Source organism: Vulpes vulpes, chromosome 15 (genome assembly GCF_048418805.1).
Source record: "Vulpes vulpes isolate BD-2025 chromosome 15, VulVul3, whole genome shotgun sequence".
In the NCBI taxonomy this organism is placed as follows: domain Eukaryota; kingdom Metazoa; phylum Chordata; class Mammalia; order Carnivora; family Canidae; genus Vulpes; species Vulpes vulpes.
This window is the reverse complement of record NC_132794.1, coordinates 63,800,820-63,815,782: the sequence shown is the minus strand read 5'-3', so window position 1 is coordinate 63,815,782 and position 14,963 is coordinate 63,800,820. Positions and strand designations below refer to the sequence as shown.

At 36.7% G+C, this 14,963-nt stretch overlaps 1 protein-coding gene across 16 annotated transcripts in view; it reads right to left on the bottom strand.

Annotated features, from left to right (window-relative positions):
• RNF111 (ring finger protein 111) overlaps positions 1–14,963 on the bottom strand; it is a 127,115-nt gene that overhangs the window by 15,114 nt on the left and 97,038 nt on the right. For all 16 annotated transcript variants that reach the window (XM_072738637.1, XM_072738638.1, XM_026000192.2 and 13 more), the window contains exons 5-7: positions 13,874–14,068; positions 5,646–5,965; positions 1,613–1,871 (exon numbers count right to left, since the gene is read on the bottom strand). In XM_072738637.1, coding sequence (XP_072594738.1) covers positions 1,613–1,871; positions 5,646–5,965; positions 13,874–14,068 — 774 coding nt within the window. The remainder of the gene's footprint in view (positions 1–1,612; positions 1,872–5,645; positions 5,966–13,873; positions 14,069–14,963) is intronic.

The following is a 14,963-nucleotide window of genomic DNA, read 5'->3' as shown; positions in this document are numbered from 1 at the left end:
ATCTAAGATGTACTATTAAAACTTTTTTAAAAAAGAAAAAAACTCACAGAGAGGCAAATAATACACTTATGATCCCACTTTTTAAAAAAGACACACACACATATATATACTTTTGTGTGTAGAAAGAAAAGCTCTGGAAGGTTTTTATAAGCTACAAACAGTTGCTACCTTCAAGATATTCAGATTAATGGAATATGAGAGAAGGGCTTTTAACTTCTAATTTTATGTTATTCTGCAGTTTGAACTTCTTACAACGTACACAAGTTACTTTGATAATAAAAGTAGAGCAAGTTTAAATCTAAAACACTTCTTTATTAGGGCATTTAAAAAGAAATGGACTCACTTATAAACTGCTTCAATATATTAGTGGGGGGGGGCAGAAAACTACACATTTTGAGTTCCTAATAAAAGACAATCAATTAAAATATCAATAGGTATCACAAAACAGCCTAGAGAAAAGATTTTTCCCATTGATCAGTGCTTTGTGAAAGCTCTTCCAAAACCTGTTTTCTAACTTATACTTTATATCTTAAGTTGTATCACTGAAAAGGTAAATATTATACCCAGGTTTCACTGTACAAATCCTGGGTTGACTCCAGCTCTATCTGTAAGACTCAGATTTTTTATATTATAGGAATGGAAGAAGATATCTAATGAGATATATAACTGAAAACAATCCCTTGCATGTAATCAGAACAAAAGCAAATGTCCTTGTCAACCTCCTAGCTTACTCCTGGTATGAATTTTCAGTTTTTTAATTAATTTATTATTAGCCTATAATGTAACAAAGTAGTAAATATGTGTTACATAGCCTAAGAGCACTTCTCATTTCTTAAGATACTCACAGATCTCAAAGATTTCAATTTCTTCAGAAAAACTATGTCTGAATCTATTTAATTGCCCACATCAAATGAACAGAGAAATCTTTTTGTAACCGGCCAAGCTCTCTGTGCAAGTATTCTCTCGTATGCCTCAGCTGACCTTCAGAATTCTTAGTCAAAATTTATTTGCTTGTGCCTACAACTACTAAGCTTTCAAACTGTGTGTTACTCTTAAGGATAAATCTCAATCCCTTAAAGTTTCCTATCATAGGAATCTAAGGTACCATTCAATGTAGTTCAATTTCATATATTAAAATGTAAATGTTACAATGTAAAAGACAGAAAATATCATACTTTTTATTTCTCTGACCTTTTTAAATCTTTTTTTTTTTTTAATTTTTTATTTATTTATGATAGTCACAGAGAGAGAGAGAGAGGCAGAGACACAGGCAGAGGGAGAAGCAGGCTCCATGCACCGGGAGCCCGATGTGGGACTCGATCCCGGGTCTCCAGGATCGCGCCCTGGGCCAAAGGCAGGCGCCAAACCGCTGCGCCACCCAGGGATCCCCCTCTGACCTTTTTAAATAACATCTGTTCTTTTTACCTTAGAAGGCTGTTTGGGGAATGTGGGGTGAAGAGAGGATGAAATGGACAAAATACACCCTGCTCTAAGGCTAAGGAGATACTAAAAATTTATGAATTAGTATTATTGAAAGGTTATTTCATAGAGGAATGTACAAATGCTTCATTTATATGCCTCTAAGTTCTTTGCCTGTTAAATTTATACTTACAAGGAGGTGGCATATAATGTCGACATGATGACAGTGAGGCTTGTGGAGGGGGCTGGGGCTGGGGCTGCGCAACCATGCTGGATCCATAACCATCTATTGATAATGGCTGACTTGGGGCAGCAGCAGCAGCCTGATGGCCAAAGATTGCAGCTCGGGAAGAAGAAACAGGGCAGCAGGGGTCAAATGCAGATGCTCCATGAAAACCACCACTTCCATGACTTCTGATACCATTGTTGCTCAGGTCTACTGGCAATGCCTGCTGTATAAAGAGGAACTATATTTTATCTTTCTAAAGTTTGGTCAAAACACTGTTTCATGTTATATTATAAAAGTACTCCAATTGCAATCTAGAAAAATAGAATCTCTAATAAGTTAAAAATTTCAAACCGGTAAAATTTTTAGTATGAAGACCTATTCAGCACTAAGAAAATACTATGTACTTTGGATTATAAAAATTGTAGTGATCATATATTTAAAATCTATAAACAGTTTTTTAAAATCAGGCATAAGATCATGCTACAAGATGAACAAAAATTCATTTATATATTAAGGTCTAGCTCTCTTCCATTATCTAGATTTTAGAGAGAAAGAAACTTTAAAATCATAATTCCATATTCTTCTTTACCCCCAAATTTTGATTATTTAGGACTCCTTTGGAAAACATATAATCACACCACTGAAAAGATTAAGGGTTCTAGGTAAAAACTTGTCTGTCCTGTTTCTAAACTGTAAATAGCAAGCATTAAACTGAAACTCTAATAATACAAACACTATCCAAGATAACAAAGGGTATGTGATTATTCAAGATGAATGATGAGCTAGCTTTGCCTTATAATAATTTCATTTACAAAAAAATTAGAAATGTGATTTTAGGGAAGGTCCATTTACTAAGTTGGAAAAGAAATCAAAGAGTATAGATTCCATGTCTACTCATCAGTAATTAAGATTATTCCCCAAAAGCATTTTGAAAAATCCTAAGTAAAACACTTCACTCGATCACAATCTACTCTAGAGTAGATTACAAAAAGAGAACTGCTTCTTCGTATCTTAAAGTGATTTTTTATTTGGTGTTTTAAGAAGATTTTATTAATTTTTAAAATTTTTATTAATTTATTAAATTAAATCTTGCTCCTTTGAGCAAGGAGCCAGATGTGGGGCTCAAACCCAGTACCCTGGGATCATGACCTGAGCCGAAGGCAGATGCTAACCAAGATATCTAGTCACCCTGCCCCTCTTAAGTGATTTTATTTTTTTTTAAAGATTTTATTTATGTATTCATGAGAGACACACAGAGAGGCAGAGATACAGGCAGAGGGAGAAGCAGGCTCCACACAGGGATCCCAACGTGGGACTCGATCCCAGGACCACACCCCCGGCCGAAGGCAGGCGCTAAACTGCTGAGCCACCCAGGGATCCCTCTTAAGTGATTTAAATACAAGTCTTTGCTTAGTGTTTAGTATAGCTGCAATTTTAAAAATGTGATTAAAGAAAATAATTTAAAAAAGAAAATAGTAGTATGATGCCATATATGTATTTATATACAAAAATTGTTCAATACTGGAAACTGAGGAGCTAAAGATGAAGAAAACTAGGGAAATGCATTCTTTAGACGCCCAGGTCACCCACTAGTCCTCAAAGGAACCACTGTGGTCTCTGAACTTCCAATGGACCTCCAGAGTCAAGGGTAACAGAAACAAAAGGAACTCTGAATGCTAAAAGGGAAAGGGGATGATGGCATAGGAGAAGCTATGGGAAGTTGAAAAAGAGCTCCTTTCTTCTTCTAAATCATGTACCTATAACCAATTATGCAAATGTCTGGCCTGAGTTGACAAATACATGTATGTCCTTCAACTTGGGTAATAAGGTTAAAAATATTGTAAGACTGTGAATTTATAATCCCTTCCCTATTTTGGCTAAGACTTGGCAAATGGACTGGATTATCAACATACTATGAAGATGAGTAAATTTCCTATCTTTTTCCAGTCAATGATTAAGAACACTCCCAGCAAGTAAGTAGGGTGAATGTCCTCCTAGCAAGAAACTGAGGGTAAAGGTAAAAGTAAAGAATAAAAAGAGAAGGGGGAGGGACCACTAAACCGAAGCCTCTTCACAATACCAACAGTTCATTCAAATCTTGCTCTAGAAGGATAAAGACAGTAAACAAGATGGGCACAGAAATGGCAAGTATTACTTTACAAAGATCCTAAGCAATGCATAACACTAATTGACCTATTCTCTCAAAAGAGAAAGCTACATCCAAAGGAGTAGTAAGGGCTACAGAGTGTCAAGTGACTACTGCACCTTCTCTGTTGTCAGGCCTAATCCTCCCCAACCCGTCTGCCTACCCACAATCTGACACTAATCATAATACATCTACACAATCACAAATGCTCAGATCAGTTTGCTTCTCCCACTCCTCAACTTCCTGCTGTGCCCACACAGATCTCAACTAAAGACTATCAGACATTACCTCATGAGCATGTGGCTGATTTCAGTTTTCTAAATGTCTATATGAGTCTGTTTATATTGTTAAAACTTCACTGTTTCTCCTTCATACCCACTATTACCACTGACTGCCTGATTCTGTTCAAGTTTTGTGTGCAGTCCAAATATATCTACTCAGAGATAAGTGAATAGGTTACATTTATTTAACAGTGAACAAAACTGTAAAAGATTCTACCTGTAATTAACACACCAGGTTAAAAGAAAATACTGCATACGCATGATCTCTCTCAAACCAGCTGTATTACTTTACTAGTTCAACAACAACAATATTCTGTAAACAAAAGGCCCCACGTTTTGGTAGCTCTTGAACGAATGTGGAAAAAGTCAGCAGATTCACTTCTTCACTGTTTTCCTATAATACTTATAAACCCTCCCTTTCAGCTCGTATTTCTAGTGAAAGACAATTTTACTTTTAAGCAGGGCCTTTCATTCAGTCCACTAAGAAGTTTTTCTTGATGTTTCCTCATTCCCAAGAGGAAGAACAGGTTTTAGAGGATCAGTAGATGTTAATATTTAGAACTGTTAGGAGAACCAAAACAGTCTAAAATCTCTTCAATCATATTTCCTACCAAACTCTTTCAAATTTACTCTTGAAAATAGCAGCTTATCTACTGTTTGTTTGGTTTTTCTAAGGGAACATCCCTCTTTCTTATTTTTAATCTTTCAGATCCAGGAAAGATAACTATCAAAATTTTTAAAAATGAAGTATTTAGGAAAGGTCAGGGGATACAGAAAAGCAATTGCCCTGAATTTTCTAGTTTGACTATTTTCTAGTATATGTCAGTTACAGTTTTACCTTAAAATTATGTTTTACTTTTAAAAGTATGTACCCCAATATATCACAATTATACATAGAGATGACACAGCAGAAGTTAAAACAACACGTAATACCTGACCTTCACTTACTCCACATAATCACGGACACTAATTTAATATTATTTGACATTTCAAGCACTCATCATTAATATCAACTAAGTTAATTATAATTTTGTTACTGATAGATATTTAATTTCTCCATAAACTAATAACACCTCATCTGGCTCTGAGAAACCATGTCACTGGTTTGCATTTGAGAAGGCAGTTTATTTCTAGATAAGTGAAGAGAAGAGAGTTCCAGAGTAAAAGGTAAAGGATAAAAAAAACTAGAAAAATGTCCTTATTTCTCATGAATCAGGTTGACACAGCAATTCCAACACTCTGAAATAAAATTCCAAAGATCAGATTCACCTGTATTTAACTAAAAACCCCAAAAACCATTTCAGAATTTTAAAAAAAAATATCACTTCTAATTTTCGACATCCCAGGCCCTCTCAATTAGTTGCAATAATTTAGACCATCAGAAAATCCTAGAGACTTAATTAAAAAAAAAGAAACACAGACCACTAAATTGGGCCACTTTTGGAAGGGCAACATATTTATATTTAGTGTATAAAATTCATCCTGAAGGTTGTTTTTCTTTTTCCTCCTGGAAAAAAAGCACAGTTTTTACAAATTAAAAAAAAAGAAAACCTCATCAAATTCCACATACCTGGTCATGATAGCTGGTAGCAGAACTGCTGTTGGCTCCACAAGGTGCTTGTACTTGTGGAGGTCTTTCCACAGGGCAAGCAGGATCACTAAAGGAGGGAGAAACTGGGACAGCCGGGTGGGGGGTATGATGGTGGTGGTGATGATGCTGAAAATGGTGGCCATGCTGCTGAAAGCAACCTGCATGTGGATGTCCTAATGCATGGTGATTCTGTGATGACCCTCCACATGGTGAGTGCTGGGGACAGCAGGAAGGTAATCTTGGCATTGCAGGAGGGCCAGTTTCTGTTACAGCACTAGAGGCAGTTCTCCTTGAGTCATCTTGAAACAAAAATGCACAGAACAATCAAATGATCAAATATCACTCTGTAAAACATAGGTACTGTATATAAATTAAGCAAATAAGGAATTGATTAAATTTAATCAATTGAATAAATTCAAATCTCTGTAAAGAAGAATGTGATAGCACCACATTCTTAACATGCATATGACAATTTTGGGCAGTAATCTTCACTAGGATTTTTCTGAAAGCATAAATCCTTCAGGAGGCTCACCTTTACCATGATGGTATGCGGGGCGGGGGTGTGTGTGTGTAAGTTTTATTTATATAAGTAATCTCTACACCCAGCATGGGGCTCGAACTTATGACCCAGAGATCAAGAGTTGGATGCTCTTCCAACAGAGCCAGTCAGGTGCCACTACCATGATGTTTAAATATGACAAGAGATAGCCTTTTCCTAGGTCATAATAAACAATAAACTTTAAACTGAATTTTTAAAAATTCTAGTATGTCACATGAGTCCTTATTTGCAACAAAGATTCTTCTGAGTCCATGAACTCCCTAACACCATAAATCATTTCTACGAAATAATGCTATGTGTTTCTTAAAAATCCTATCTTCTTAAGACATAACCACCCAACTCAGAGATGTCTTGCTAAGTCTCACTAACCTGACATCCTTTCCCTTCCTCTGCCCTCCAAACTCAGACTTGAAAAAATAGAACAATAAAACTCTAATTTGTGAAAAATTACAGGTATCTCATAATAATCTAGTGAACTAGAGTTGAACAGTAGGAAAAGCATGGAGTCAGATGTGCTTGAGTTTAGTCCTAAGCCTGTGTAATCCTGAGCAATGTGACTTAGAAAAGTTATTTAACCTCTTTCTTACTATTAAATGGAACAATAATCATCTTGTATGATTGTTTTTGGAAAAGATGATCCTGTAGGTATGAATCATCTGAATCTTGGTTATGCTCTCTGCCATATGCCCAGAGTTATTCTGAAGGCATGTTCTTCCATGCCAGAAGACCTGCAAAAGCACCCCAAGAAGGTCTACCTCAGGGCTTCAGACTTATCTAAAAAACAGCATTTTCTCAAGTTGCATATTATGTACAAACTATATAAAAGAGATAAAAATGGAGGGAAGCTTGGCTGGCCCAGTCACAGGACTGTGCGACTCTTGAGCTGGGGGTTGAGTTTGAGCCCCATGTTGGGTTTAGAGATTACTTTAAAAAAAAAAAAAGATCTTTAAAAATTATTTTTTTGTTTTTTAATTTAAAATACAAAAATTAAAGAGTAGAGGGGTGCTTGGGTGGTTCAGTCAGTTAAGTGACTGCCTTCAGCTCAGGGATTGAGCCCCATGTTGGGCTCCCTACTCAGCGGGGAGTCTGCTTGTCCCTCTCTGCCCCTCCGGTCGATCATGCTTGCGTGCACTCATTCTCTCTCTCAAGTAAATAAATTCTTTAAAAAAATAGAGGAGTGGAGAGCCCAGAGCCCTGTCCTTATTAATTCCTTTCCTCCTTCTGCACCTGACTCCTGAGTCATCTCCTCAGAGCCCTTAGGATTCTAGAGTACCACTCTTCTAGCCCTATTTCTGGAGTAACCAAGACCAGGGAAGCTGCTAATATTTGGCTCACAGAACCTAGCCAATCTCTTCTGGCCCAATGTACTGATTAGGAATATACTAGATACTCACAAATAATATAAAAATCCAACCTAAACTGGCTCAAATAATAAAAGGAATTTTTAGGCTCACATAAATGAATCTGGGTGGGGTGCTTCAGGCTCTGGTTGATATGTCTGATTGCAGCAAACCTCCCTGTAATTCTCTTGGGTCTGCCCTCCCATACATGTCCTATCCTGCCTTTCCTGATTCTCTTCTGGGCAAGGTCTGTGATCTAAATCCTGTTAGGCAGTATCTCCATTCTAAATCTCTGTATATATTTTTTTTCTAAGTTCCTAGTCTGTCCTATTTGGGCTAATTTCTTTTTTTTTTTTTTTTTTTTTTATGATAGTCACAGAGAGAGAGAGAGAGAGAGAGAGGCAGAGACACAGGCAGAGGGAGAAGCAGGCTCCATGCACTGGGAGCCCGATGTGGGATTCGATCCCGGGTCTCCAGGATCGCGCCCTGGGCCAAAGACAGGCGCCAAACCGCTGCGCCACCCAGGGATCCCCTGGGCTAATTTCTTGTACTCTTTTGTAAAGATTCTTTTTTTTTATAAAGATTTTATTTATGTATTCATGAGAGAGAGACAGAGAGAGAGACAGAGAGAGAGAGAGGAAGAGGGAGAAGCAGGTTCCATGCAGGGAGCCCGGCATGGGACTCGATCTCTGGTCTCCAGGATCACGCTCTGGGATGAAGGCAGCACTAAACCACTGAGCCACCCGGGCTGTCCTTTTGTAAAGGTTCTTAACTTGGAACTAGAATTCAGGAATCTGTGACCTTGGATGGAAAAACAAATCCTAATTTTTACTAATTTCTAACTGCCTCCTGGAATCAGTACTACCTTGTTAGCATCAGTTGAGAGGTTAAATATTACAAGTAACTTGTAACTACAACAATGACAAAGTTGACAAGGTGTTTTATTTTTTTAAGCTCTCTCTCTTTTTTTAATATTTATTTATTTATTTCAGAGAGAAAGAGTGTGTGTGAGCTGGAGGAGGGGCAGAGGAAGTGGGGGGGAGAGAGAATCTCTAAAAGATTCCTTGCTGAGTGCAGGGCCTGACACGAGGCTCAATCTCACAACCCTAAGATCATGACCTGAGCCAAAATCAAGAGTTAGATACTTGGCCAACTGAGCCACCCAGGCACCCCATGGTGTTTACTTTTAAAACATAAATTACAGCAGATTCAAAGTCAATTCTATAATTATGTCACTTTCATTCCAATTTTATTTTAAAGACTTTATTTATTAGAGAGAGAGAGAGAGAGAGAGGGAGAGAGAGAGAGAGAGAAAGCACACAAGCAAGAAGAGCATCAGGCAAAGGGAGGAGAGAGAGAAGCAGGCTCCCCAAGGAGCAGGCAGCCCAATGTGGAGCTCGATCCCAGAACCCTGGGATCAGGGCTTGAGCTGAAGGCAGGTACTTAACTGACCAAGTGACCCAGGTGTCCCTCCAATTTTCTTAAATAACCTGGACAAAGTTACAACTAGCTTATCAAGAATAGATCATGACTGACAGTCTATCTTAGCTATACTGAATCAAACATTAACTATTTTCCATATGCTGTAATATCTGTAGCAATAACTATTACAGTAGCTTTACCTCCAGCAACATTTTCAGGGTTTTATCTCAGCTCCCATGACCAAGTATTGCACAAATGAACATCATTTATTGTGTTACTTCATAAAAAATTATCAGAAACCTCTGGAACACCAAATCCATTCAATGAGTAAGCTAAGTGACCTTCATATAGTTCCTTCCAATTAAAATACTTTATTTTTATAAATCCAGCTATTTGGGAATTATGTATAACTTCAAATTTTAGGAGAGGAGTGTGTAGTCAGAGCAAAAGATGTGTGGACTAGTAAGGCTGTGAACAAAGTGATAGATATGATACTCATTTGTTCAAAAAGAAGTTGTCCTCTTTTTTCTTCAAATATTTCTAATACAAAAATCAGAGAGAAGAGGAAGCATAATGACTACAATATATTTACAGCTGAACACATATTTAAAGGGTCATATCACTAACAATGTGGCTTCAAAAAGAAGACTGACCTTATAGTTCTACTTCTTAGGGTACAGTTTTGGCTTCCAGTTAAATTAATAATATATTTTCCTGGAATGCAGAACCTCTTTGTTGCTTAAACAGGCTGGTAACCCAAAGTAAAGGCAACTGAATTTCCTCTTATTCCAGAGTGACTGACCAAGGAAACTACCATAAATTAGAAGTGAAATACTAAGATCTGATCAAGCAAATAAAACATTTCCTTATTATTAAAGTTAGCCCAGAGAGTGTCCACTAAAAATGAAACAATAATAAACCTGCACCAGAGAAATTAATTCCATAGCCCAGTGACATCAAGCTGGTTAAGATACTTTCACTGTGATTCTAGCATGATTATTGATATGTATTCATTCCTCTGGCAAGCATTACACATAATAATGGTACTGGTAAAGGATCTATTATATAAGGCACTGAAAAATACAATGGTGAAAAATTAAAGTCCTGCCCTCCCCTCCTTTTTAGTAGGCTTCACACACCCAGCCTGGAGCCCAATGGGGGACTTGAACTCAAGATCCTGAACTCATGACCCTGAGATCAAGACCTGAGCTGAGATCAAGAGTCAGATGCTTAATTGACTAAGCCATGCAGGCTCCCTGAAAGTCCTGGCATTTAAAATAACTTATTATGATGTTGTCTGCCTCTGTTGTTTTATCTCTAGCAACTAGAAACAGGCCTGTACAATGTAGGTGGTTCAATAAGCCCTTGCTAAATATAAGTTTACCTCTCAAGGGAAAAGAGGCATGTATGGAGCTAAGTACTATGAAGAGAAAAACTTGATCTTTAGTCCTTAAGGAGATCATCATCATCAAATATAGAAACAATTTAAGATATAAATCAACCAGCATTAAAATAGAAGCACTGGGTTCTAATATAGTATAGAGCAATATTGTGCCCCAGGGAACATCTGGGGATACCTAGAGGGGAAGTGATACTACTGGTATTTAGTAGGTAGAGGCCAACAATGCTGCTAAATATCCTACAATGCATGGGGAGACCCCCTTAAAAAGAACTGCATAGCACAAAGACAACAGTGTCAAGACGGAGAAATAAAGGAAGAGTACAGGCTCCAAGCCAGACTTCCTACTTTTGAATACTTGGTTCTACTGTCATTTAACCATGGCCAAGTTACTTCACCTATAAAATGAGAAGAGTATAATAGACTCTGTTATATATTATATATATATAACATTTATAAGTTATTATAAAAAATTAGAGTTAATGTAGATAAATCATGGACCAATATTACGAGCTCAACATAACACAGATGTTAACTATTATTATCTACTAGAACATTCTGTTAGGGCAGAAAATTTGTTTTCTTTCCAATGCCTAGAACAGTGCCTGATTTTTAGCGTGCAATCAATAAATATTTGAATAAATGAATATATAAGATACCATGCATGCATAAAGTAAAAAGCACATGGAAAAGTCAAGATATATGATGAGCTATTTGGGGCGTTTGGAGTTTGAGGTGGTTGCAGAATGGTCATCCAAAGGACAGAGGTGTCCAACAGGCAGCTAGATATAAAAATTTAAAACAAAGAGAAGGCTCTAGAAACACAAATGGAAGGTCACTGGCATACTGGCAGTAGTTGAAAACACATGCAGTTATGAGATGGGCTACTGAGAAAGGATAAGAATAGAGTCCTGGGAGAAAACAAAGATGAGAAGATTACTGCCAGATTTTTTTTTAACACATTTGTTTTGACAAAAGTCAGAAGAAAGTTAAGGAAGGAGTTTCAGGTATAGAAGACCCATTTAAGGGTACACAGACTTAACACAAATGTACTAATGCACACTAAGGGAATGGAACAAACAAAGATGCTGAGAAGGTAACTGTTAAAGCAAGGTCAAGGACACAAGAATGGACAAGAGGTAGAGCATGAATAAAGGGACTGCAAAGGAAAAGAAGGAGTTAAAAGACCAAGAGTAAGGAAAGAAGGATATAAAAGTTTTCATGGAAGGGTTGGAAGTTATGAATGTTTGAGAACCTCCACTTACTTTTTAATTTATTTTTCCCTGGAGGAATCAAAGTCTTGAGGAAAATGAGGGAATTTTGGAATAGCCACTAAGGGGAAGGAAAGGGAATTAACTGAGATACATCACACTATGGTAACTTATTATCAAAAGCCCAAGATCAGATACCATAAACTCACAAGGCACCAATATGCTTGGTTCTGTAATTTTCATGAGGCCCATCTAAAAACCTAGAGAGGAGTGAAGCTTGATGGCTTGAGTGATTCAAGGTTGGAAATATGCAAGAAGGTACAAAGGACAGGATGTGAAGAAATTAGGAGACTGATGTTCTATAGAGTCTTAGCAAGAAATGAAGTCAGCAAAACTGAGTGCCCCTAATGTTGTGTGAGTATCTGCTTCTTTCAGTTTTATAGAGAGGAACAATTTGGCCTGGAACAGGGTTCTCCTACTCTAGAAAAACACAACACAACCAAGTCTATCCCAAACATAGTCGTCAATATAGGTAATAGTAGCATGAGAAAACTATTCAGATAATGAAGTCACTACAGATATTAAATATGAGTTCTGAGTGGACAAGAGACTTAAAAATATAAGAAAATAAAAGCTCTGAAAAAGTCTTGAAGTAAAGTTGGGACTGTGTCACATAAAATCTAGACAAGAATCAGAGTACATAAAGCTACCAGGAAAAAGGAGTGCATGAGAAGAGTTCAAATCTTTGACTCAAATATTATTAACTTTTTTTTTTTTAAGTATTTAACTTCCAGATTCCTTCATTTCTGAAATGGAAAGAGTAATACAACGAGAAAGTTTTTAAGGATTAAATGATAATATATAAAAATAACACATAAGACACTCAGTAGGGTACTCGGGAAAGAGCATACACCTGATAAATGAAATAAAAATTAGCACATTTCATTTCTGCTTACTTTTTTCCCCAAAGAATATAGTATTTAAAAGATATCTCTGGGAAAACTCCTTAGATTCTGCATTCTACTCTCAATTTTCCACAACAGCAAGACCTAATCCAGTCACAAGAAGATTTCCTAATCTGCTCAATGTAGGTTATAATGATACTGTTAGAATTAAATACAATACTATTAAAAGTAAAAAATGAAAGAAAGCATAAGGTGGTTTCATCATTATTAATGGTGATACACTCTATGAGCCACAGGGCCTACAACATCCCAGTCAGTAAATGGTTAGCAAGTTCTTATCTCTGTGCCTTTGTCCAGGAGTGAAAGAAGGGCAGCTTCATGCTCTTAAACAAGTGACAGGAAAAGAACCAGAGATATCACTGCTAACTGAAAGATAATAATCTGAGGTGAGAGCTGAAACACTTAAAACACAGGAGTATATCTTTGTGACTCTGGGTTTCTTTGATATGACACCAAAAGAAACAAAAAAAAATTTGAGAAAATGGACATCATCAAACTTTTTAAAAAATACCCATCCTCATTTTCAATTCTTTTGGGGACATACCTAGGAGTGAGACTGTAGGTCATAGGCTAACTATGCTTTAAAGTTTTGAGGAACCGCCAATGTGTTTTTTATAAAGGCTGCAGCACTTTACATTCCCACCAGATGTTCATCAGGGTTCCAATTCCTCTACATTCTTGTCAATACTGGTTATTTTCTGATTTCCTGTTCTTTGGTTTTGGTTTGTTTTTCTGAATAATAGACAACCTGATGAGGATAAAGTAGTGGTTCTACTGTGATTTTGATTTACATTTCTCTAATAACTAATGATGCTGTTTTCATGCATCTTTGTTAGAAAAATACCTATGCAAATTCTTTGCCCATTTTTAAACTGGGATATCTGTCTTTTTATTGTTGAGCTGTGTGAGCTCTTTATATAGTTTGGAAAATAGACCTTTACCAAATGTATGATTTTCAAGTATTTTTCTCCCACTGTGTAGGCTGTCTTTTCACTTTCTTGATCATGTCTTTTGATGTACAAAAGGTATAAATTTTGATGAAGTTCCATTTACCTATTTTTCTTCTGTTGCTCATATCTTTAGTCAGTCATTTAATTCTCGATGATCTCTTTCAGTTGAGCTATGATAACTGGGTAATATATAAGCACACAAACTCAAATATGAAATTACAGTCTAATTATAAAGAGACTACTTTGTTCATATACGGTTTATTCTAAGAATATGTTCTTGCTAATATAGCTAAAATATTAAAAACAACACTTTTTCTAACAAGAGTAATGAAAAAGAGTCTTCTCCCACTTTATTACATACCTCCTAGAGAAGTACCAGTCATACTATTGCTTGTAAGGGTAGCTGAAGTCTCTGACACTGTGGAGGGTTGGCTACCAGTGACAGCTGAAGCAGTATCAGAGGCCTGCTCAGAGGTAGATGGATTTGAGTTGTTAATGGAAGTGCTTGTGGTTTGTGATTCCATTCTCGCAGAAGTGGTTGGTACTACAGTAGGTTCTAAAAAATACAAAATTTTACTTAGCATTCAAAATAAATTAGGTAATGGGTTATATTTTAATTCAAGGTAACATTTTTATAATTATTAAAATAAAATTTAAAGATATGAACTCTCTAGTAAGCACAATATACAGTTTTTTTTTAAAAAAGCTTTCCTAAAGGTAGCCTACACCATTAAAATGACATGCTACTAAAATATGATTACTGCATTTAAAAAAATTCAACACATATGCATATTCCAATAATTCAGGTGATTATCACAGTTCTTTTGGGTAACAATATATAAATTTCCTGATCTATCACAAAGGCGAAAATAAGAAAAGGAAAGTGAAAGTCCCTTTCCTGGGGCAGCCCCGGTGGCTTAGCAGTTTAGCGCTGCCTTCAGCCCGGGATGTGATCTTGGAGACCTGGGATCGAGTCCTGAGTTGGGCTCCCTGCGTGGATCCTGCTTCTCCCTCTGCCTGTGTCTCTGTATCTCTCATGAATAAATAAATAAAATCTTAAAAAAAAAAAAGTCCCTTTACTATTTTCATACACATTATCACAGGCTGTCAGACCAGTATTACAAATTACCCTTTCTCCGGGACAGAATGGATTCTAGAGTCAGACTGCTTGGATAAGCAATTCTGATTTCAACAATGATACTACAATCATGGCTAAGTTACTTAACCACTCTGCATTTCCTCATCTGTAGAACTGGGAAAGTACAGAATTTTCTTCACACAATTATTGTTCGGATGAACTGAGGTCATACATATAAACCACTCTGTATAACAGTTTACATATAGTAACCAATTAAACATTAGCTACGATTTTTTAAACTTTTAATCTTGGGCAGCCCGGGTGGCTCAGCGGTTTAGCGCCGCCTTCAGCCCAGGGTGTGATCCTGGAGATC